This window comes from Musa acuminata, chromosome BXJ1-10 (assembly GCF_036884655.1).
Source record: "Musa acuminata AAA Group cultivar baxijiao chromosome BXJ1-10, Cavendish_Baxijiao_AAA, whole genome shotgun sequence".
Classification (NCBI taxonomy): Eukaryota; Viridiplantae; Streptophyta; class Magnoliopsida; order Zingiberales; family Musaceae; genus Musa; species Musa acuminata.
In genome coordinates this window covers 30,597,420-30,621,606 of record NC_088336.1, presented here as the reverse complement: position 1 = coordinate 30,621,606, position 24,187 = coordinate 30,597,420, and the positions used below count along the sequence as shown (strand labels likewise).

Genomic DNA, 24,187 nt, shown 5'->3' with positions numbered 1-24,187 from the left:
AAGTTAAATTGAGTGGAATATCAATAGTAATCTTTGAATGATTACCATTATTTGAATATCAAATAATGGATCCACCTCTTAAACGTTTATTTCGAACAAAGAGAATGACGCCTGACCGTAAACCAGCACAGATTTTGACCATTTATTGGACAGTAAAAGATAGACAGATAAAACTTTCAGGTGGTAAGCAAATCAGTGACTCGGCTGGTAGATGTGAGGGGTGGAGTGGGCACCCATCGCTTCCCCTTCACGGAAGCATTCGTATCCGGAAAGCGTCCATCCTTGGGCAAATCTGATAACGTCCCAGCTTCAGAAACCAGGACCGGAAATGGAAGCAGGTGACCTCGAAGATCCACCACCTCTCCCCCCACGTACTTGCTCCACAGTTCCTCGGCGAACCGTCTCACCGTCCTCACGCATTCCAAGTTCTCGGGATCGAGGAAGATGCTTGTGTCCGCGCAGTAGCACATGAAGTGCTCGTACCACAGAGACATCCTAAAGCCATGGACTTCTCCACGGGCTCGACCATCCGATCCATTAAGATGCGCTGGTTGGTACGATCCGTGCGCGATTTCGCCATCCCTGTCACCTGCTAGGGATCTCTGGTTTAAGTTTGCCGATCCCACGATCACGTACTCATCGTCAACTGTAGAACATACCACCAGTTAGTCCGATGGTACGGGAGAGGACAGTAACAGAGAGTCAGAAGGTCTGTAGAGATTTGACCTATCATCAGCTTGGAGTGAACGTAGATGAGGAACCTCCGGTTGGTTTGGGCTCTCCAGTAGTCCGTGCCATGCGCCGGGCTCTACGGTGGAACCGACTCTCCAGGTTTCTTTGCCTCTCGGTTTCCCAAACAGAAGAAGTTGAGGTAATCACCAGGGTTCACCTTTCCAACCAAGCCTTTGTCCTCTATAGCCTTGGCCACGATGCTGTACATCATCTCCATGGTCAGCCTGTTCCAGTGCAGTATGGCCTGCACCGTGTTCCCTTCCGGTATTCCCTCCGGCCACATGGGGGTCACTATATAAACCGCAAACCTTTCCCCATTGCGGATTTTGCTGGCAATCTTGAGAGCAATCTCGATGGGGATCAGGTTCGAGCAGCCACAGTTTTGGTGTTCCCCCCATGAAGCACAGCTCCCGAAGAAGTACTGGTTCTCGATGTAGATGAACCTCTTGGCCCTTCTGATGCCTTCGACGTATGACGAATGGATGCTCTGCTCGAACGTGACGTTTTGCCCGGTCACCAGTCCCATCTTGTCAGCCTGAGATGGGTCGGGAGGGAATCCAATGGCCGAAGCATCATCGATGGATCGGAATACTTGTACGTTCCATGATTCTCCTGTCGCGGAGTCTGAGGGGATAGGGAAGATTTGTGGCCGCTCCCTGACGTTGACCAAATAATTCGTCAACTCTTTTGGAGCCTGTTTTATCCATCTCTGCTCGAAATTGGAGAGGACATCCCAAGCTGCCTGGCCTTCGACCTTGGAGTGTACGTCGTGCCATGGCTCCCTCGGGCCGCCATGGTGGAGGTCGGCATTCTTGAAGTTGCGTTGTAGAAAGTCATCGAGGTAGGTGGTGGAGAGGTTTCCGAACAGCGTGTGGTTTTCATCGTCATACCTGCCGTCACTGAGATCGATCCCACCGACAAAACTAACTACCTTGCTAGCTCCGTCGCCGGAGGGAGCATCCAGGGACACCGTCTTCTGGTGGTGGGAAAACATCAACTTGAGCTCTCCGTTCTGAACGAAGGCGAGGGAGGGGTCAGCGTTCCGGGAGCAGCGGAAGCACTTCACCTTGGTTCCTTTGAAGAACTTGAACGTCTCCTCGTCGTGAGTCTTCATCAAATCTACAAACTGCATCCCGACATCCTCCAGGATGGGCAAGGAGGTCCGGTCATTCCACGGCATGACCAAGACGGTGACCCCTTCCTCGGCCTTTCGCTTCAGTAGCTCCCCGAGCGTCACGGCCTCTGCTCCTGGGATCATGCGCTCCGGGTCGCGAACAAGCTCGATGTGGACATTGACCGACCACCCAGTTACATAGATGAAGTGCTTGGCCTCCACCATGGCATTGTAGATATCCTCCCACAGCCTTGCAGGCTGGTAATCTTTCCCGCCGGCGAGCTGGATGGCCGGACGAAATTGATTGGACTTGTGGGCGTCCTGATACAGAGTGACCTCGCATCCGGTCCTCAGGGGGAAGAAGGCGTTGGAGAGTCCACTGAAGCTGCTCGAGATCCCCACGTCCCAACATGGGTCGCCGGTGACAGGTGTGAACTTGAGGACGGCATGGACCTGCGCGTTGTGCATCTTGAGGCCATCGTCGTGGAAGAGATCGAACCAGCCTTCCACTGGTTCCCCGGTGAGTAGCTGGGATGCGGGGATCTTGGCCCGGCCCACGGCCACGGCGAGTGCAACTTGGAGCTGGTTTCGAACGGAGATCTCGACATAAGGAGAGGTATAAGCGCAGTAGATGCGGAAGGACTGGTTCCATTTTGGGTTGTCGGGTTGGAACTCAGCCATCCGCGTCCTCACCACCGTCGCAGCACCGATCTCGACGGCCGCGAAGAGCCTGGTATGAGCAAGCTTGTCCTTGAAAGCTTCTTGTACACTCTCAGCAGCCTGTAATGCCATCACTACACCATGAAAACAATCTTTGCCACACATTAACCACAAGAGAGATAGAAGGCTGAGCAAACTACCTGAAGAACCAAGCCTTCAATGACATTGTGGAGATGATTGGCCTCGTAGATGGTAACTTCAAGCACACCATGGAGCAAGGCGGGTGCCTCTGCGCCTTGGTGCTTGTTGTTAAGAGCACCAAAGATGCCATGGAAGACGGAGGAAGCGGTAATCCTAACTACACCGGCCATCCCTTTGTCTTCTTCTTACTGTTGCTGATTGCCTCAAAGATCCTATCCACGTACACATATATAGCCTGACCTCGACAACTTCCTCATTCATGTACATGTGCCTCACGTAGATGACTAGGTTAGAATTTGTAAGTTAGTTGAATAGTAAGCACTTGAATAATAATCATAATAGTAATTGTATGTACGTTAGTGTTCGGACATATATTCTCGGCGGAGAGTGGTAATATGGATGCTATCCAGTGGAACGATGTAAGGGAGGCCACAAGATAGTGAACCAATGGGAACCAAAGGCCACGAAGTACGTATCGGCAAGGGGAGGTTGCAACCGGTGAAGGTCGACGTGATCCTTAACTTCACGTAAATTCTTCTGTGTTCTTTTCCTATTCAGATTGCTATTGCTTCGTCTGGGAAACGTGCATGCATGGGTGGATAAGATACTTGAATTGCAGCAACGCATGTTCAAATTAAGCTGGAGTTTGCATGAAACACATGAAGATATTAGGAATAATGAATAGAATTTCGATTTAGTTTTTCGACAGAAAAAGTAAGATCCGGGTTGGAAGAAGAGTCCTAATGAAACAAGGGACTGATTGAATGGTAAGATGAAAGAAAATGAGTATGAGCAAGATGAAGTTCCACGAAAGAGATCAGTAATCCAGTTTGATCGAGTCAAACGATGACTCATTCTATCAAGAAAATTCAGACACGATCGAAGAAAACATGATCATAAGAAATGGAAGAAGAGAGCGGTGAATTGAAAGAAGGAGACGGATAATAATGATAGTGAAGAGGATAGACGAATGGAACGAGTCCTCGTTGAAAATGTGATTGCCCACTCGCACTGCCCGCGTTATGTCAGTCGTCGGCAGGTGGAGCCATGGCTGAGCAATGACGACGGCGACGCCATCGATAGCGTTCTTGAGGCGATAGAGACGGTGACAACCGTAGCTAACCCACCTCCCCACGACCGGCGACGACTGTTCACCTGCAAAACCAGTGACCTTGACATCAGGCAAGGAACGTAGAGAAGGTGCGCGACAGTAGGTTCCTCGTGGGTTCATCGTGTCGTACATAAATGTTCCTGAAACAGTAAGAAATGATGTGACATCGTCTAATTAGTTCCTTATTTTAATTATTGTGTTGTACTAAAGATGAGGATGTGTAATTGGTAAGGCGAGAGGGACATCGACCGACCAGAGAGTGAAATTGCTTGGGCTCCGTAGATACATCATCAAATGATCATGAAAAGAAAGATTACATGGGTTATGAGAAACGAAGAATTAATAATAAATTTTATAGGTTACACATGATGAAAGCACAAGCATATAATCATAAAGCTTGAGTAATTACGGTATAAATAGATGAGATTTCTCATGATTAAAATAGAGATAGAGTGTTTTTTTAATGTTCTTAGAGGGAAGAGGGAAGAGGGAAGATGAGGTGATGTCAAGAACACAGTTCGCGATGAGAAGCAAGATGAGGCGTGATAAGTCACCATCTTATCTTGAAAAATAAGAAATAAAATTCACTTTCCCATTTCCTCAAGGAAGATGAGATGATGTCGAAGAACACTATGGCGTGAAAGCAAGGTGAGGTATGATAAATCATCATTTGACACACTTATAAGGCCTAGGAGGGTTAAGGTTGACTCATGGGCTTCTATCTTATCTAGGGTCGGTTGATAAGTTACCATGGTTAGAAAAGAGTTGTTCCTTTTAGATGAGTTAGTACTGTTTTGGTATTTTGAAGAGATTCCCAAAAGGTAGAGGATAAATCTAGAAGATTACTATTCACATTCTTTCCTTACTAGTAATAATCTCTCTTTTTCTTTAAAAAAATAAAATATCATTTTATTATTTAAAGTCCCAGTATTACTAATTTTATCTTTTTTTTTCTTCCTCCATAACTGCTTATTTCCATCCTCGTGATGGTTACCCTCTCATTGTTGTCCTTAAAAAAGAAAAAAAAAAAAAACAAGGTAGAGGAGAAATAATAAGAGGAGAGAAAGAGAAGGAAAAAAAAAAGAGAGAAAAAAGATAATGTTTACGTTCATTTACAAAGAAATAATTTAAAAATATTTAAAAAATTAAAATAAGATTATAAATACTAAAAAAAAATATTACAAATAGTTATCTCCTAATTCGGTATTTGTAATTTCCTTGCTCATTATGTTACACCCAACAAGAGAACGAAGACTTCATGAGCCCTCCATCTACTGAATAATGTGGTGGATGTTGATGATGATAAAAATATGACATGATGCTCCAACTCTTATTCGACTAAAAATGACTCGTACTTTTTTTTTTAATGAATGACCTATATGAAAATCAAGATCCGATAGATTTTTTTCAATAAAATCCCTCTGAAACTCAAGTCAATTTCAAAAAAAAAAAAAGCAAGGAAATAATAAATGACCTCAATTACAATAATCTGGTAGACAATTTATAATAAGTTTGACCTAAGAATTATCTATATTGATAAACATAATTAGCCTCCCTTCATTTAGGGAGCAGAAGAATCAAAGTGGCCAAATTCATCCTCGACTCTCATACACCCTTTGGGCTCATCATCCTAAATGACAAAATCATATAGACTCATACTTTGACAAGCACATTTAGTCCCTCGATGGAAGTCGACCTGCAACGCCAATTTTAGTAAAAATCCCACGAGTTCCTGAATAGATTGTAATGCATATGCTGATGGAAGTCGAAGCGAGAGCAATACCTGGAGGATGAAACCATAGAAAGGATCATGGAGGTGGTCAGCTTGGAAGACGCTCACTCACGTCAAGGACGACAGAGGAACAAATCTGCAATCTCTTCCTCCTTGCTGAACGCTAAACTACTGCCTTCAAAAAACACTTTGTTTTGTACTACACAATATTGGGAAAAACGATTGCATTTGCGCAAAGCATATAAGAATTACCCACAAGCATGACAATAATGATAAGTGCAAAAAATAAAAAATAAAAAAGTTGCAGTTGTATGCGTACAAAAGCTTCAAAACTTTAAATGCAGCAAGCAATTGGTTTGTCAACTTGGATGTCTGCACACTAAAAGCTTTCTTAGATTGTAGAAACATAATTGAACATACAAAATTGCAAGGCAGAAATTAGATTGTACAAATTATTCAGAATCTCCACCTTCTTCACTGCTTTCACTCGCTTCACCATCTTCTACCACCGTGTTTTCGTCTACCGCCTTTTGTGGTCCTGGTCCAGCAGAAACCTTCACCATTGATGGACGCAAGAGCCTTTCCCCAAGTTTGAAACCTTTGCGAAATTCTTGAATTATGATGCCCTCTTCGAACTCCATTGATTCCTCACGCATAATTGCCTCGTGAAGCTTCAATAACAAATCACAAGCACGTAAGCTAAGGAAAGAATTTAATCAACAGATATAGAGAATCTTGACCCAGCTTTTGTTTTCCAGGCATAAATCAGATACTTGCCGGTTTCAGGAGTCAAGGTATTATAGTCTGGGTGTATTTCAAATTTGGTTTCTCGAATATGAACAGTGTACCCAAAAAAAAAGGGATATCCTTATATGTCCCTCAAACTAGTAATATTAGGATATATTTATATTGCAATTACAAACTATGATGAATCTTGACCCAGGCAGAAATTTGTGGTAGGGATCCCCAATTTCAGTTCTGATATTCAGGAACAACATATGAGCAGTATATTTCTGATTGCAGCATGGCTGAAAGATATAAAATGGTTTGATGGAATAAAGTAACTGAACTAAGAAGCAGACAGCGAAGTTAACATGAGCCATATATACACAAAACAAAAAGCAAAGAAACTTACCATAGGATCAAAAGTACTCCCAACAGTTTCCACTGTTTCCACACCAAGAGAGGTCAGGATCTCCAGAAACTGCTTATAAATGCTCTGATAGCTGTTATTAATTTTCTCTTCTCCCTCGGTCTCCACTTTTATTTGAGTTTTAGCCCTTTCAAAGTTGTCTAAAACAGGCAATAAGCTCTCTATAACTTCACCTTGCACATTCATCATCAAAGAAAGCCTTTCTCTCTCTGTCCTTTTCCTAAAATTGTCAAAGTCGGCACTGATCCTAAGAATGCGATCCTGTTCTGTTGATAATTCTTCAGCCAAAGCAGCAACTTTAGATGAAAGAGAATTCTTCTCATCTTCAATTGACTGAAGAAATGATTCTATTTCAGCAACTTTGGTTTGGTCATTATTTGCCAAAGCTTCTTTGTATGACTGCAGTGACAACAGCACAGTCGAAGCAACTGTTTCTTCTGTGTCAATAATGCCGCCATCAGTTGCTCCATCCTCTAAAGAAGTTTCTTCATCAGAATCATCCTGAAAAATAAATATGTTAGCATGACTAAATCAGGCATCACTCACAAAATAGAAAAGCTAAATAAATTGTGGTTTTAAGTGAAATGAATTGAGACCAAAATATGATTATCCACCTCACCTCTATCAACTATCATAAAACTAGGTTCCTGTCAACAGAATTAAAATTTATTCTACTTAGCATTTTCCAAAAAGATCTTTGACAATCCATGAAGATGTGAAAAAGTTGCATATGAAGAAAACTAAATATAATATGCAATAAGATCTCAACACCTATCAGCATATCCTGAACAACATTGTTAGTCCTCCTAACCTGTTAACTTTTAGTTCATAGTTAACAGTAAGAAATAAAGTACTAAGATCAGAGGCTACCATTAAGTCGGTGGATATTATCAGAAATGGACATAAGTCATATGTATATGGTAAGTAATTAGATCTAAAAGTGTTATATATATTGCATGTATATATATGTAATGTATGTATATACATATATATAAAAAGACACACATGTGCCTCAGGACTACATCCACCAAACCAACGATATATTAAGAAAATAGACCTAAATGGAAAGGTGAAGAAACTACTAGTCTAGCAGCAACTGAATTTTCACACTTCTTATTATGGTCTTCCACTATATTAATCATCAGAATCTGCCAAAAAATGTGCAGTACCAGTCCCACATAAATTGGAAAGAAAGCTTCATTGACTCTGCAAAACTACTTACATCATTACATAAAATATCATTAACAATCACTGGTACAGTGTTATATCAGGCTTTCTGCAAGAAATTCATCATATGATATTATGATCTCTTAAGGCCAACACCATATAAGCAAGCATCAGATGTGAATAACCCTCTCATATTATAACTTCTCCAAGGAAAAGGGTAATGAATAAAAGCTGCCTAAATCCTTGTATTAATCTGAACATTTTCCTGTACCAACATTAGCTATCCTATCCAAAACATGGTTTTCCCATCTTAAGTTATCAGTCTATTTGATAAAAATGAAACCTTAATTGACAAAAATGATATCGATAGACAAAAGCAATCTAAAACCTATAATTAAAAAAAATGTTTCTTGAATCTCTTCAATGGGTCCCAGAAAGAGGTCCTTGAAGTTGTCTTAAAGGGTCTAAAAAGCTAGAGAATATTTATACTTACATCAAACTTACAAGAAAAAATGGTAGCAGAAATTTAGGGGCAACCACAATATACATAACATATATATGTGTTTACCTATTAATTGTTTCCACAACAAACATGCTTCAAGCAGCATCTTTGAAAGAACTACAGTCTGAATACATTCATATGATTTATCTACCATGACCCTACCTACAATTTCAAGCTCCTACAGCGTCTGAATTGCATGATGCATGCATATTTTTTTGTATCACCTAACAAGATTTATGAGATACTTTATTAAGAATTGGCAACACAAGATTACCATTTGCATGTTTGTCATTGACCTTAATATCCTTATTCATATGATTTATCTACCATGACCCTACCTACAATTTCAAGCTCATACAGCCTCTGAATTGTGTGATGCATGCATAATTTTCTGTACCACTTAAAGAGATTTACGAGACACTTTACGAAGAATTGGCAACATAAGATTTCTGTATGCATGTTTCTCATTGATCCTGATATCCTTGTGTAATAATCCAAATCCACCATTAACAATGAAGGTCTTTTGACATGTCTATCTGAAATTTGTCATGTTTGCATGACTAAATTTCAGAGTAGAAGCAAATGTATGTCTGCTCACCTTATAAGAATAAAGGATGAATTTGTTTATGCAAAGTTTGACCAACAGACTTGAGAACTAGAGATCAACTTTGAGCACAACATCAGAAAGAAGAAAAGCACCAACATTTGTCTTAATAACGTTGCCTAAACTCATTTGCTCAGCTATATTTCTAGAACATAAAAGGAAGTTTGTCTTCTTGAGTTCTTACAGCATCCTTATTAATCAAAACAAAGTTACATGTTTTATGAGGTTCTAATCAAGATTGTGTCCACCCATAAAGAGATCAACAAGGTTATCAAGCATTTGACTGTCATCAGCCTTCTGTAGATCCTACCAGACAATACCACACTTTGCATCAGAACAGAAAAATAATTACCACGCTGATAATTTACCGCTCCCATGGTCTTTGCTCGCAGATTCCCGTATGATTGGTATTCCAGAAAATTAACAACCAAACTCTGGAAAAATGTCCCTACAAACTCAGTTTCAAGAAGGCCTATCAGGAATTTACTCACACTATCATTCACGATCGATCATGAATATCTACTGGAAGAGGGCGTCATAGCCAAAAATGTGTCACAAAAAAGTTAGTGTTTACCGACCAAATTAAGGGGGATCGGTTAAATCAGAGACTAGCAACAAAATTTCTAACGCAATAACTAAATACACGCATAAGAAACCAAATAATCACCCGAAACCATTCCATTCAGAGTGGTAATAATCGATAAAAGCACGAATTCGGAACGAAATCGTGCCTCTGCACCAGAAAAGAGCAGACCGGAAGCACATAGACGATACCTTTTCCACAGCTTCCGCAATCCCTTCGGCTTCTGTGGTGTCCCCATAGGCGGCGAAGATTTTGAACTTTGGGAAGCAGAGACGCCTATAGGCGAGAGGGGACAGCTGTAGCTTTAAAGACCACGAGATCCTCCGCCTCGCGCAGAAGTACGGAGGTCCCCTCGGCGCCGCCGGCAGAGCCGCCCGTGCCGCCACCTCCGCCGGAGGGTGGAGGAAGAGCGCCGGCGTTCTCAGGATTGTAGCCATTAGCCCGAGCGCGAGAGGAGGAAGCGGGACCGAGAGAGAGAGAGAGAGAGCACGAGAGGTTTGGTCGGAACGGTTCCAGAGAAATCCAGCTATTATCCGGACTCGGCGCAGAGTCGTGATCGAAATCGAACCGGATCGATCCGTCCGGACCGGTTCAATCTTTTACAGCGGTATGTTTCTTTTTTCTTTTTTTTTTATAATATGAAATAACTTTAGAACATTCAAATTCTCATTAATTTTATGATAAAAATCCATATAATCAACATTAGATAGCCTAATGTAATGTTCACTGATGACAAGATGAGAGATTCAAACCCTTAGTAACAGATCCGATCGCCAAATGATTGGGAGCACCGAATACACATGCACTTTAATCCATGTTTATTGTTGTGGTAATGGTACACACGAAGCATGACATCGTTCTTGTGATGGGACTGGACTTTCTTTCCATGTCCCTCGCTTTCCCCATCATGAGCCCTCGAGATCTCGAGAACAGCGCCTGAATCAGAACTTCCACTGACATCCGATGCCTCGTGCTTTTGTCACCGCTGCAAAAATCAAAACTCAATCCGAAGATGTAAAGGCATCTAATCGAGTCAGATTCGGATCGGGTAAGCGGGCTAACAGTCCAATATACCTTTCCAAACCCGCTCCATGTAGATGTCTACAAATGCCAAAATAAGATAAATCAAACCTTGGATACTGATTTACACGTTCAATTGGAAGCGAATTCGTTGCAACTCAAACATAGACGTACTGCAGAGGAAGTAGGAGACAATGATGATACCATGCTGTTCCAAGGAATTCCATCATATGATGACGAATCCAGGCCTCTAAGCTATTATAACTTTGAAGGGGTCATATTGGTTATGTACACTGCACTTTCAGATCTACACAGGATAGAAGACCACCGAGACACCCCTGGCTCACCGTAGCATGATCACGTGCTATGGATCAGTATCACTGGATTTGAGGCTTCTTGAACTGCACCAGTATCATCGTCATGTTGTCGCATCCCTCTCCACTGATAGTGTTTGGTGCCAAACACCGATCCAGTACTCTTTCGCATACTGTTGACAGGCTGCTCTCCTGCAGTCAGGCAGCGAATGCCACGATTAATATAAGCCAGTAGAACCACTCTTTTCCATTAAATCTATAGACTATGACATAGTAATCAGCAATTGAAACAATTTCCATTGCCTGAGTTGAGTTATTGAGTACGCAAGGTATGCAAGTTCTTATGATCAATGCAAATTCAACAATAAATAGCAACAAGGTCAATGATTTTATAGCTTGAATTATTGCTATATGGTAGGCAGAGAAGGTCTGAAAAACAAGTCTGCTTAAACGTGATCAAAGAATAGATGCTCACAGTTTCTGTCTGTTCATTGATGAAATCCACCAGTTGCTGGTTTGACATGCAATCCCTGGTAATATGAGCCACAAACACCATCAAGTACAGTAATACTTCAAATTTACATATATAAATGACAACTCGGTTGCTGAATCTAATTCTCTGTAATATGTCCTAAAAAAGTTAAAAAAGTTGCATTGTGTGGCAGAAAATTTCCGTACAGGTTAATATGATATAAAGCTGCAATAAAGTGTGATTTTTTACTCAGCGGGTCACAATGACAGTGGAACAGTTGGTGATGACTAAATACAAGCTTGTTATTACCTACCAATGAAGAACACACTTACAGTTGCCCATTCTGGCACAGACACTTGTTATATATTTTCTAAATCTAGTATTTTTTTATCATATTAGGACACATGCACCATCACTACTTATTTAAGATAACCTACCAGAAATAGTCCCAATTTTCCAAGAGAAAAAAGATCCCAAGCACATCAAGCATTTGACATACAATTTAGTCCGACTGTCCGAGTAGTTTGATGCATGGGAAGCATGAAAGACAATACTATTGCAAAATTTATATTGTGGACGGACATTTGACAACACTAGCATTTGAGGCTTACTGTTGAATCAAATAATCAATTATCCACATGAATGACTCTCAGATATCAAATACAAGCTTGTCGAAACATAAAGGCAAGAAATTGCATCCGATATAGGAGACACATAATGCTTGAGAAAATTCACTGTGGGATTAGTTATGCTACATTTTGTTATCTTAAAGTTAGATTCGCTGATAAGGCATACCAGACTCCATCACATGCTAGAATGAGGAAGTCATCATCATCACACAGCTCCACCTACAACGATTACCAACAAACCAAATCTGGACTTGTCACATGACTCGTAGAACACTGTAGATTGGAGTAAAAGAGGTTTTGAATTCAACTTCAACCATTACCTACAATAGAATTGTGAAAAACTTACAATTTTTATGTCTGGATTACATGTCAGAATTTGCTTTTCAGCAGGCAAGAACTTGTTTTGCTTGAATTCCATATCACCTGCCACAAAGTTTGAGTCTCAAAAGTTCAAACAAAATCATAAGACATGCTTACAAATTTTATTAACTGCACTGTGGAAGTACCAATTGCTCTAGCCAGGTTCAAGCTTCCATTTACTCGCCCTGCATGGATAAAGCCTCCTGCTTTTAGAATCCTTTCCCTCTCCTCATCAAGATCTGGTTTATGATCTGTTGACAAACTGATCGCCTACGAAGAAAAAAGAAGACAAATAAAATTACATGAAGGAGACACATCTTTGATCTATGATGTAGTTTGATGAAAGCACAAGAGAGCACACATCAGTAGAAGGAATTCCCCATCACAAACCTGACCCTTCCTAGACAGAACACAACGAGAATCGCCAGCATTTGCAACAATGAGTTGGTTGTTTCTAATAACTGCCACACAAGCTGTGCTTCCAGATGTTGGTCCAGTGAAATCAGAATGTGGTCCCTGATAAAGAGTTCAGTTGAATGACAAGATTCCCAGTGGAAGCACTTATACTTACAAAATGTACTCCTTTTCAGGATTTGGTCTAACAACTAACACCGAAAAGAACAATCTCAGTTATGATGCATGGACAAGGAACAGATGTTGAAATGGCAAATCTTTGGTAAAAACGATGCGACGATTTATAAGAACATGTTTTGTATCTTTTTCTCTAATTTTTGTACTAAGATATAGTATGTACCGGAAACATATGAGCAAGAAACCTCGCTCACATACAGTCAAATGATAACCAATCCTTTAAACAACTAACAAATACAAAGTGTTCAAATATGGGATTCCAACATATTAAATGAAACAGCAGAACAACTTGAACAAACTTATAACATCACTAGATTGATATACTACCTCCTCGTAGGCCCATTCATCTGCATGTTCATTAGAATAACCACCTCTTGGGGACCATATCAAGCCTTCAATTAAGCCAGTGAATTTGTCCATCTTGTCCCCCAATATAGCTAACTCCCTCCACCCTCTCTGTCCTCGCATCATCTCATCCATTCTGTGTCAAAACAAGCATCAGATGTACGACAAATTAATTAATGCATTAGTCTAGGACATATTAATTAATGCATTAGTCTATAACGATAATGATATGATTAGTGAAATACCATGTATTAACGATAATGATACGACTGAATTTCAGAGCTCAGCTCAAAGCACCAGATACTGGAAGACGGAAGTAGGATTATACCTAAAAAATGCTTTTCGTACTGAAGCAGCTAAATCACCACCCAAATGAAGCTCATGCTTGAGAACCTGAGAGTGTAGGTATTTTGCACAGAATTTGGAAACTACTTTTCCTGAATCAGGATTCACCCCAGAATAAAAAACATATGAGATAGAAATAGGAAGATAACTAGTGATAGAGTGGAACCAGTTGCTATAACATATCAATTCTTGTAGCATTTACAATAAAAGAAAATATAGAATTAAAGAACAAAAGCAATCACAAAATTTTTGAGAAGGAGCTCCCCATGAACAAAAGAAAAATCTAGTATTTTAGTCACCTAGACTCTTGTATAGAAGATTTGGTTATGAGACAAGGCAGGTAACCAATCTTTGATGTGTCAAGGGCCAAATAACTATTCCTGAAGTGGATGGAAAGGCCAGTCCCCGCTTACCACGTTTCATATCATTAACAGGTACAGATACACAATTCGAGTTGCACTGATTTTTCATTAAAAGAAACGGAAGTTCACTTTTTCTATTTCCACACAAGGAAGCACATCATAATCATATGACCATAATTCATGATTTCATCACATAATAGGCCTTTTTCAGTAGTTATAAACATCGTAGCTTTTCTTCCTTTATTTATCGTGTGTGTACCAAATCATATTACTTCAATATCTAGGCAAATTTTCTGCTTGTGATGCATTCAAGAATTGATATATTCCAGCAAGCACATTAGTTTTGCTACATAGCATGTGATGTTAAAGACAAGGAAGAAGGCTTTCCCACATCAGGTCCAGAAACCAAGGATATAGGTGTTATGATGGCTTATAAACAAAGAGCGTAAACTTCTAGAAAGTGCATCAAATTAAAAGCATTACCTCCATGGCCATCATAAACACCAAAGAATGATGTACAATTGTCGAGATCTGGCAGAGCAGCATGCTGGGATTGCAATGTGAGAAATAAGTGTGAAACATAGAATATGATAACAGAAATTGATGTCTCACACATGGTATATAGGTAAATGCAAACACATGGCCAAATGAATCAAGTGACAAGATATTATAATAAGGTGGCAAGTTGCCTGTGTAAGCCAATAAGGCATGGAAAGCAAACAGAACGTGGATCAGCAAAGACTAAAATTTATAAATGGTAAAAATATCCACTCCGTTAATGCCAAATGCGCCATATGAACAAGAGTTATTCAATTAATAACAAGACACAACATTATTAGCCTTTTGCTTGAATACAAACAGCTGAGCTAGCTCCAGATCCTTTTCCTTCTCAAGTTCATGGAGATTCGAGTTATTTTGCATTTTTACTATAGATAATTAAGCACAATTTAATGTTGACTCAACCACATTCATGTAGTTTCAAGGAGGGATTAAACAGAAAGCAAGGTATTAAATATCAATCTTATACTGACTACTGAAACTTACCAGATTGGTATGGTACCGGCATTTCCAGGTAATAAACCAATTTCCATACGATCAGCAATATACAAAAAAATAACAAAAAAATTTCCAACCTGTGTTGGACCATAATAACAGCAACACCTAGACATTCAGTGCTTCAAGTGCTACAAAATAAGCATGAGTTAGTGCAAACCTACCAAGTACCAAAACTACTTTGATTGACCACACAGTTGATAATTGTGAAGGTTGTTATCCAAAAAAGAAGAAAAAGCTGAAAGTAATGGACATTTGGCATCCAACATGAAAAAGATTGAAAGAATCATAACATTTCATGAAATGGCATTCCCGTCGTGGAACATCACACGATTAATTGAGCAAAATTTGCATACAAATAATTATCACAGAAAAATAACTAAATGCTACAAATTTATTAATTATAATGACATGTTACAATGTGTAGCCAATGATGCTTCAACAAAAACATATATATGCTGGATAATTAAAAATTAACTTTAAGAAAAATTTTAATAGTATTGCTCACCGCATCTTCCATACTTGCACGCCAACCTTGCATAGATGACAATCCAAACCTAAGCCTGGGATTCCCACCATCTTCAGAAAACTTCTCGGTTTTTGGGCTGCTAAGGTAGATTCCCATTCTGAGTCACGGGTAAGTCAAATAAAAGCTTATGTCCACATAGAATGTCATACAAAAATTAACACAAAATAATGACACCATAAATACATTTTTACCTGAAATTAAGGTGGCCACTCTTAATGCAATTTCCTGCCACTTCAAAGGAAAATGAAAGAAATCAACAAAGACAACAAAGATGGTTTCTTTAGGTTGCAAGACAAATCATCAAATATAAGCAGTGTATTTCCAGGTATATAAACATTTAAGATGCATCTACCAAAATTACAGATATGCTTCCAGATAAATATCTAACTCAAAGCTTAATGATTCTTGGAAAGCAAAGACAGAAAAGAAAAAGCAAGCAGTACTCACTAATCCATGTTTTCTTCAATCCAGAGAAATGTTGCACACCTTCATATTTATACGTTAAGGATGCACATAAGATCTACAACCTCAATTAACAATGTAGGCTGTACACCAACAGCAAAGGACTAAACAACACATCGTTCTATAAGGTGATAGTTTATCTCGACATTCATGTTCTGATTTACAGTATATTTAAAAGACTTCAGTTAAGATGGTATTGCATAATTTGTGTGAGCTCAACAATCTTACGGCATTTTTTCCCTTAAGACGTTCTAGAAAAGGGAATTCATGCATGTCACGGATCAGCAATGATCTCTCATGGATCAATATAGATTACTACCGATGGGTTTTCATCAGTCTTGATGAGAGCATAATGTGTTCTTTTCTTCTATCTATTTCAGTACATTTCAAAAGCAGATATTTATCTGTTTGATGTAGACTGATTACATCATCAATACTATTTTTTCAGGAAATTAACGATATTAAGGTTCTTGACCATTCATGTTAGCCAGCTCAAAACCGCTTTAATATAAGGAAGTGCATTCTAGGATCACCAATTGCAGATAAATGGCATAAAATCCAATAATTCCCATGGGCATAATTTGACATCCTTCACATTTACCAAAATACATCAACAGAAACATCTCCTCCCAACATGCCCCGTTGTGCAAAAAGCCATTAGAAAAACAATATTTGATAGCCCTAGAACCATTACTTTTGCAAATACTTCTAAGCAGCAACACCGCCACCACGATCGTCAACATCAAGAAACCCTCGGTCAAAAAGGTCCTGCTCACATAGCTCGAGGGCACTAGCCAGCGACATCAAACAACGCCCTCCCCCCCCCCACCCAGCAGATACTTATCTTGATCTCAAAAGAAACATGTAGACGTGCGGGGAAAAAAGTTCCTAGACGACTACGCCGACCAACAGAACGCGCAGATCAAGAGAAGTACCGAATCCAAGAACAGCCGACGCAAGAAAAGGAAGGGATGTGCGATTGAGATGCACTCACGGAGGAGCGTCGATCGGAGCGGAAGGCGATCGGGAACGGCGGCAGCCGCGTCGATCTGGAAACGGAGATGTGTTCCGCGAGGAAAAGGGTCGACACGAGGAGCACGACTGAAAGAGCTGGAAAGCCACCGGAGGATTTATCATCGGTGCCAAAGAAAAGGACGATGTTATGTTGATTTTTATTTCTTGGGGACCGCCTTTTGTTGACTTTGGTTTGGAATGTTGGCGTTCTCTGACCCTTCACCAGTCATAACACATAGTGGCTTATCCAAATATCCGATTTGAAATAGATTATACATAGTAGTCAAAATTGATCAACTAATTGGAAACTATATAATTTTTTGTCAAATTTATTCGAATTAATACAAAATTCTGAAATTATATATATTTGACAAGATTACGAATTAATTGGTGCATCCTCGTGAAGACTAGAGAAGCTCGGTCAAACAATTATTAGCCTAATAAAATATTAATACTAAAAAAAGAAGATTTATAAGTATTAATTTAATTTATAATAAATTGATATGAAAAGTTCAAAGCTTCATATGACATATTTCAATGTGTCAGTTAATTTTTTTGTATTATACTTAATTAAATTCCGTAGAAATTATTGGTTTACATACAAATTAGTACGAATGAAATGGACAATTCGGAGCTACATATCGTAGATGAGTTTGCGGAACTTGAGCATGTGATCGGCCCGCAGCGAGATAGCGAGGGAGAGGCTGCCGTCGCCGGTGGGGCTGGGCAGCAGGAACGCCAGGCCCTCATAGGCGATGCCGCCGGGGCCCATGAACACAGGCCGGCCCCACCCGAAGTCGGCGTCGTGGATGGGCAGCCGCACCCAGCTGGTGAGCCCGATGTTGGGGCACCGGAAGGTGTGCGCCCCCCGCACCAACGCCGCCAGGTCCGGCTGCAACTCCAGGTAGTCCAGCGCTGACCGCAGGTACGGTTCGTCCATCCGCGCCAGCGCCGCCTGGATCCTCCCCGCCGCCGGAGCCGGCCCACAGCCCTCCGCCGCGACCTCCCCCGCCGTCGCTATCGGCGTCGTTGTGAAGATCACGTTCCCGAAGTACCCCTCCGGAAGCGCCGGCCGAAGCCGTTGCCGGCCGTCCGTGGCGATGTACATCTTCGTCGGCTGGTCCGGCGGGAGGCCGCGCGCGACGCACGCGCACCGCCACACATGGGCCGCCAAGAGGGCGTAAGTGCTGTAGGAAGCGGGACCCGGCGGTGCCTTGAGCTTGAGGAGGCTCAGCTGGGCCTTGGTGAGCTTGAAGATATCGACGGCGGCGGCGGCGGTGGGGGCCTCGACAGAGTCTTCCGCACCAGGACGGTGGTGGCGCTTCATGTGGGGGGCAGGATGGTACTCGACGTGGGGAAAGCAAGGCGTCGGGGGGTCGCGCGCGAGGAGGATGCTCCGGTCCATGAAGGGAGGAACGGCCACGTCGAGGCCGCGGGCGATGTCGGACCAGGAGTTGATGAAGTGCAGGCCGGAGAAGCCGTCGGCGACCTGGTGCTGCATGCCGACACCTAACGACACGCCGCCGCACTTGAAGTAGGTCACCTGCGTTTTTCCATTTATCGGTCGTGAGCTCAGACTGCAATGGCTATCTACCTTGTTGATATGAATACAAGCTGCAGTTCTTGGGAAGAGAGTTCAAGGAGAATAGAGTTCAAGAAGACAAAGGACTTGGAAGAAGTCTCCACATGCAACTTGCAAATTTTCCATGCATGATGATCGATCCTTTGACCAATTCGCAGCACCGACAAAAGAAGGTTTTACTTAGTCGTCATACGCAAGAGTGGACTTTGGAAGATCAAGAGACAGTAGCTGACTTGTTCATGGAAGATGGCATCCTAATCGAATGACTAAAGCCTTCGAAAACATGCTTTCATACCTAATGTTTGTAGTAGTGTTTAATCGTTATGATCTAAATAGACTTAATATCCAACATGTAACACATTATTTGTGAAAATAAACCCAATGTTTGGCTTAGAGAGAAGAAGAAGAAGAAGGAAAAGAAGGTGTTAAGAAGGCAAAACACGATTGAAGTGGTAGGAAGAGATGCCGTGAGGAAGCGAGTGCGGCGAGTCCAAACCTGCAACACCAGCAGCGGGAAGGAAGAGATGTCGCCAGTGTAGTCCACATGCGGGATCAACTGCTTCATCTCCATGGTGGGCGCGAAGTCCCCGAAGTCGTCCACCGTCGCGTCAGGCGCCTCCGCCTCCACGAACAGCACGCCCTCCCCGTTGCAGTCGATCTCCACCCGCCCGTCCTCCCCCCGCCCCAGCCGCCCGGCCATCAGGTAGAACGGCACTAGCGCCCGCGCCAGCGCCGACCGCAGCACCGCTGCGTCGAAGAACCCCCGCGACCCGTTGGGCCGGTAGAAGTACACGCTCGGGGTGTGGAACCGCGGGACCACCAGATCCAGGTTCGAATTCCAGAGCCTCCGGCGCGGCGTTTGCTCCGCTGGCCGCACCATCGTCGTCTGCCTCAAATTGATCCCCACCATCGGTCCCACGCAATAAGAACTAATGAAAGAGTAGGAGGATCTCTACGGACTGGATAACAGAGAGAGGAAAGCAAGATCCAAACACAATAGGAGAAAGCTCTCTGCGACAGAGCTGTCGGCTGTAGGCTGTCCGAGGCCTCTCTTATACAAGTTTCTTCCCTTCCGCCTTCAAAAGGAGGAGGCGAAGACTGAAGGTGGGAGGAAGTGGTCGAGTGTTAGGTTTGCAGCCATTGACGTAGAGCACGCGGTGGGAAGAGGAAGGCAGGGGAGAGACGAGCGAGAATTGGTCCAACGGTGCTTTCCATACTAGTCGTACGTTACCCGAATCATATACCTTCCATATGGCGGGCGGGTGTATCTCAGGGGCTCCAAACATGTCTCCAATGGAGCGTGCGGTGGTTCAAAGGGTGCTTGTACAATGCGTGCACAACGTATCGGTGGATTTGGTGGAGCGGTGACCGGGCAAATTGAGACAGCGAACCTACTGTAGACTTAGCTGCGCGAAATTATAGGTTGGAACAATCAACCCAAGACTTTGTTCAAAGAAAACTAAATAAACAAGAACGAAGATCCCAGTTTCCATTATTGCATGGAGAGCACCCTTGTCGTTTTATTCATGCGAAGCGTCTCTTTCTAATCATCTTTACCATTTTACCTGATGACCTCTTCTGTGTTGTGGTCGCATCCCTATTACTGTTCACTCATCTTCACCTCCTACGATAGCCTCTTGCAAAAGTCGCTAACACCCTCGACGTGTTGTTGTATCCTTTCAAGGGCGAATGCATGCTCGCCCTCCTTTTCCCCTTCGGAGCAACTTCTTCCTCGTCTCTCATCGTCTACAAGATGTTTCTTGGGAGCCTCGTCATTTTACGATCTCTTCCTTCTCCATTTCAACAAAGCCATCGATGCGGGTGTCATAGACGTCGACAACTTCTCGTTCAAGCCAACTCCATCACCGAAAGCTGAGGATGGCAACGATGGGATGAGAGTTATCCGACGAGCCCTCGTGGTGGGGTTGAGCTGACGGGGGAGTAGTCGTGACCGAGGATGGAGGTCTCACCAAGTTGTGGCTGGGGCGCCACGTGGAGTGGCATGCGGTGGTGGGCCAAAGGCCACCATACGAGATCAAGTGATCTCATCTCTTACGTAATAAGTATGCTCTATTCTTAATATCATGAATTTGTGGGAGTATTTATCATCCAATTCAAAATATTTATAAACACTTATTTTACATGTTAAATTAAATCCGAATAAAGATGACAGAGTGCTGTTTCTGATCCCATTAGATGTTCGCGCAAGCAATATATAAGCTTAGTATTGTTGGTGGTAAGGATGAAGAAAGCTTTCGGTTGATGGGTGATGAAGAATGAGATCATTCCATGCTTCGAAGAGGAACGCCTGCCTCTTTCCTTCGCCGAAGACCAAACCCTGCGCCGCTCTTGCACGCCCCTTGAATCCATCGGATCATCATAGCAGGCGGTCGCTTTCCACTCATTTCATCAAGCAGCCTCCCGACGCTCCCGATCGGCCACACTCGCCGCCGAGCACATTTCTTCCTCTGCTGTCTTCCTGCCCTGACATCGCTGCCCTCAGGAGGATCCACGGCCTGATTCTTGTCCATGGTCTCCACCGACATCTCCCATGTCAGACCAAACTGTTCAGCTCCTATGGTTCCCTTGGAGACATCGAATCCGCCCGCATGGTGTTTGATAGAATTCCTGACCCAGACCTTTACTCGTGGAGAGTGATGCTTCGGTGGTACGTTTTGAATGAGCAATATGCTGACGCGATTAGGTGTTACTTGCAGATGAGATACCGTTTCCTTGAGCTCGATAACACGGTCTTCTCGCTTGTGTTGAAGGCCTGCGTCAAGTTGCTCGATCTTGACGAAGGCAGGAAGCTGCACGGCCACACAGCCAAGGTTGGAGGTCCGGATAGTTTCGTGCTCAACGTTCTCATTGACATGTATGCGAAATGCGGAGACATGGATTCTTCTCGACGATTGTTTGATGGACTCGAAGACAGAAATGTGGTTTCATGGACTTCGATAATATCTGCGTATGCTCAAAATGATTGTGCTGCAGAAGCAGTGCTTCTGTTCAATCGGATGCAAGAGGAGGACGTTGAGCTTAACGAGTACACGGTGGGGAGTATGTTCACTGCATGTTCGATGCTAGATTCCTTACATCAAGGAAAATGGGTACATGGTCGTGTGATAAAGCATGGAATGTGTATGAATTCCTTTGTAGGTAGCGCACTCCTAGATATGTACGTGAAGTGTGGGGAAGTTGCAGATGCCCGTTCTGTCTTTGATGAACTGGATGATGTGGATCTCATCTCGTGGACTGCTATGATTGTTGGGTATACGCAGAGAAGGTGTCCGCTCGAGGCATTGAAGCTATTTTCTGATACAAAATGGGTGGCAATGGTTCCTAACTCGGTGACCATAGCTAGTGTTCTTTCTGCTTCTGCACAGTTGAGGGACTTGGAATCGGGTAATTCAATTCATGCACTTGGGATCAAATTAGGGATAGCAGAGTGTTCCGTGGTGATGAATGCGCTTGTTGATATGTATGCAAAATGCTGCATGCTCGAGGAAGCTAATTCTATATTCAAAAGGGTTTATCGGAAGGATGTCGTTACCTGGAACGCAATGGTTGCAGGGTACTCTCAGAATCACCAAGGCCAAGAAGCTTTGACACTCTTCAACCAAATGAGGTCAGATGGGTGCTCACCGGATGCTGTCACAGTAGTGTGTGTTCTCTCTTCTTGTGCCTGCTTGGGAGATATACACCTTGGCAGTTCCTTGCATGCATATGCCATCAAGTTTGGATTTCTTTCCAATACTCATGTTGGTACAACTCTTATCAATTTCTATAACAAGTATGGTGACGTGACGTTAGCTAATAGAGTCTTTGATGAGATGAGCAATAGGAATGCTGTGACATGGTGTGCGATGATGTGTGGCTATGGAATGCAAGGTGATTCTGCTGGCTCTATTGATCTATTCAGAAGAATGGTGGAAAAAGACTTGCAGCCCAATGAAGTAACATTCACTAGCATCCTGTCGACATGTAGCCATACAGGTATGGTTGATGAAGGACGTGAGTATTTTGATAGTATGTCTAAACATTATAACATATCTCCCTCCATGAGACACTATGCATGTATGGTTGATATGCTAGCCCGAGCTGGAAAGATTGAGGAAGCACTGGAATTCATAGACAGAATGCCGGTGCAAGCAGATATTGATGTCTGGGGAGCTTTGCTTCATGGTTGCAGAATGCACTCGAGGTTTGAGCTCGGAGAAGTGGCAGTAAAGAGGATGATGGAATTGCTCCCACATACTTCGGATTATTATGTCCTCATGTCCAATTTGTATGCTTCAGATGGGAGGTGGAATGAAGCGGTTCAGATCAGGAAATTGATGAAGGAAAGAGGTCTGGTCAAGCTGCCAGGTTGTAGCTCTTTAGGAATGAATAATCCATGAAGTTCCAACAACATCAATCAAAATCTATTTGAAACTCGGTACATCAGATTATGTAATTCATGAAGGAAATAGGTCTGGTCAAGCTGCCAGGATGTATCTCCTTAGGAATGGACAACCTTGAAGTTCTGACATTAACCAGGATTTTTTTCCGAAGCAAAATACAGGACAACATTTGTGTTCTGATCAGGAAGTTCATGAAGGAAATAGGTCTAGCCAAGCTGCCATGATGAAGCTGTTTAGGATTGGATAATCCATGAAGTTCTGACACCAATCAGAGTTTATTTGAAACACCAGCACAACAGATGAGATAATTCATGGAGGAAATAAGTCTGGTCAAGCTCCCAGAATTTAGCTCTTTAGGAATGGATAATCCGGGAAGTTCCAGCACTGATGAGAATTTATTTGATCCACAGGACATCATTTATGTTCAAATCAGGAAATTGATGAAGGAAATAGGTTTGGTCAAGCTACAGGATGTAGATCTCCGGAGAGTGTAATCTGCCATATTCTATTACCATGGAGTTTGGCACCAATCAGAACACATTTGAAACTATCCAGATGACATCAATCACTTTGTCTATCACGCTGAAGGTATCACATTTGAAACTCTGATAAAGGCATTGTTTCTTCTTCATTTTGGTCATGATACATTGTTAATAATTCGCGATGTGACATTAGGATTTCTAGCCACATGGAGAGATGGTATGACCGACAAAATAGAAGCACTCAAAATTCAACATGCTCAGATGAACTGCCATGGTGGAAATGACTTGATGGCCAGACGCAATATGACTGAAGAAATTTATCTCTTTTGTCTATGGTGCTACTTCTAATATATACGTATATGCAACAACAATCACAAAGCTAATTGGAAGTTCCCTATGTGCATGCAAGAAGTTGTTCATGCATTCCATTGCGCTTTCGTTTCTTCAGGCTTAAAAAAAAATTCATAACCTTCTAGAATCAGTGCTGGAAATTGTCAAAATGAGCTGTTTATTTATTTATTGATTTGTGTCAGCATGAAGGGTGTAATGTTAGTTCTTTAGTGCTTTTATTGAATTTTGAAGATAAAATTAATTTATTGGATTAATATATTTTTGAAATAAATATCGTAAGAAATATTAGATCACGAATTTGGACCATCAAAGGA

The 24,187-nt window shown here is 42.2% G+C and overlaps 5 protein-coding genes across 10 annotated transcripts; 1 reads left to right on the top strand and 4 right to left on the bottom strand.

Annotated features, from left to right (window-relative positions):
• Nucleotides 1-27: 27 nt before the first annotated feature.
• LOC103969880 (phospholipase D alpha 1) lies at nt 28-2,965 on the bottom strand. Its single transcript, XM_009383518.3, is given in 3 exon segments — nt 28-646; nt 727-2,626; nt 2,707-2,965. Coding segments are annotated over 3 exon segments (2,541 nt in total). The 5' UTR covers nt 2,878-2,965; the 3' UTR covers nt 28-176.
• Nucleotides 2,966-5,198: 2,233 nt separating this feature from the next.
• Nucleotides 5,199-10,072, bottom strand: LOC103969088 (uncharacterized). Of its 3 annotated transcripts, none has more exons than XR_010480817.1 (5): nt 9,751-10,072; nt 6,686-7,204; nt 6,020-6,221; nt 5,602-5,725; nt 5,199-5,514 (listed from the first exon to the last, which is right to left on the bottom strand). XR_010480817.1 is itself a non-coding variant. In XM_065087964.1 (4 exons), the coding sequence occupies exons 1-4, from the start codon at nt 9,994-9,996 to the stop codon at nt 5,885-5,887; spliced, it is 1,005 nt and encodes a 334-aa protein (XP_064944036.1). In that variant the 5' UTR covers nt 9,997-10,071; the 3' UTR covers nt 5,812-5,884. The 3 variants fall into 3 exon arrangements, 1 of the variants encoding a protein (XP_064944036.1); XR_010480818.1 differs by having other exon boundaries at nt 5,602-5,721; nt 9,751-10,071; XM_065087964.1 differs by lacking the exons at nt 5,199-5,514; nt 5,602-5,725 and adding an exon at nt 5,812-5,922 and having other exon boundaries at nt 9,751-10,071.
• A 738-nt stretch (nt 10,073-10,810) lies between these two features.
• Nucleotides 10,811-17,242, bottom strand: LOC135585170 (probable protein phosphatase 2C 11). 4 transcript variants are annotated; one of them, XM_065087966.1, is made up of 12 exons: nt 17,036-17,242; nt 15,771-15,810; nt 15,559-15,676; nt 14,481-14,544; nt 13,619-13,727; nt 13,273-13,426; nt 12,745-12,870; nt 12,501-12,624; nt 12,341-12,417; nt 12,161-12,213; nt 11,369-11,423; nt 10,811-11,085 (listed from the first exon to the last, which is right to left on the bottom strand). In XM_065087966.1, exons 3-12 carry the CDS (start codon nt 15,673-15,675, stop codon nt 10,957-10,959), a joined length of 1,008 nt encoding a protein of 335 aa, XP_064944038.1. In that variant the 5' UTR covers nt 15,676; nt 15,771-15,810; nt 17,036-17,242; the 3' UTR covers nt 10,811-10,956. The 4 variants fall into 4 exon arrangements, with proteins under 4 accessions (XP_064944038.1, XP_064944040.1, XP_064944039.1 ...); XM_065087968.1 differs by having other exon boundaries at nt 16,977-17,210; XM_065087967.1 differs by having other exon boundaries at nt 15,771-15,804; nt 17,036-17,209.
• A 353-nt stretch (nt 17,243-17,595) lies between these two features.
• LOC103969086 (hydroxycinnamoyltransferase) lies at nt 17,596-19,752 on the bottom strand. The gene is made up of 2 exons (XM_009382508.3): nt 19,134-19,752; nt 17,596-18,598 (listed from the first exon to the last, which is right to left on the bottom strand). The coding sequence occupies exons 1-2, from the start codon at nt 19,545-19,547 to the stop codon at nt 17,690-17,692; spliced, it is 1,323 nt and encodes a 440-aa protein (XP_009380783.2). The 5' UTR covers nt 19,548-19,752; the 3' UTR covers nt 17,596-17,689.
• Nucleotides 19,753-20,776: 1,024 nt separating this feature from the next.
• LOC103969085 (pentatricopeptide repeat-containing protein At2g03380, mitochondrial) lies at nt 20,777-23,948 on the top strand. The gene is made up of 2 exons (XM_009382507.3): nt 20,777-23,628; nt 23,716-23,948. Exon 1 carries the CDS (start codon nt 20,914-20,916, stop codon nt 23,035-23,037), a length of 2,124 nt encoding a protein of 707 aa, XP_009380782.2. The 5' UTR covers nt 20,777-20,913; the 3' UTR covers nt 23,038-23,628; nt 23,716-23,948.
• The last annotated feature ends 239 nt before the right edge of the window (nt 23,949-24,187 follow it).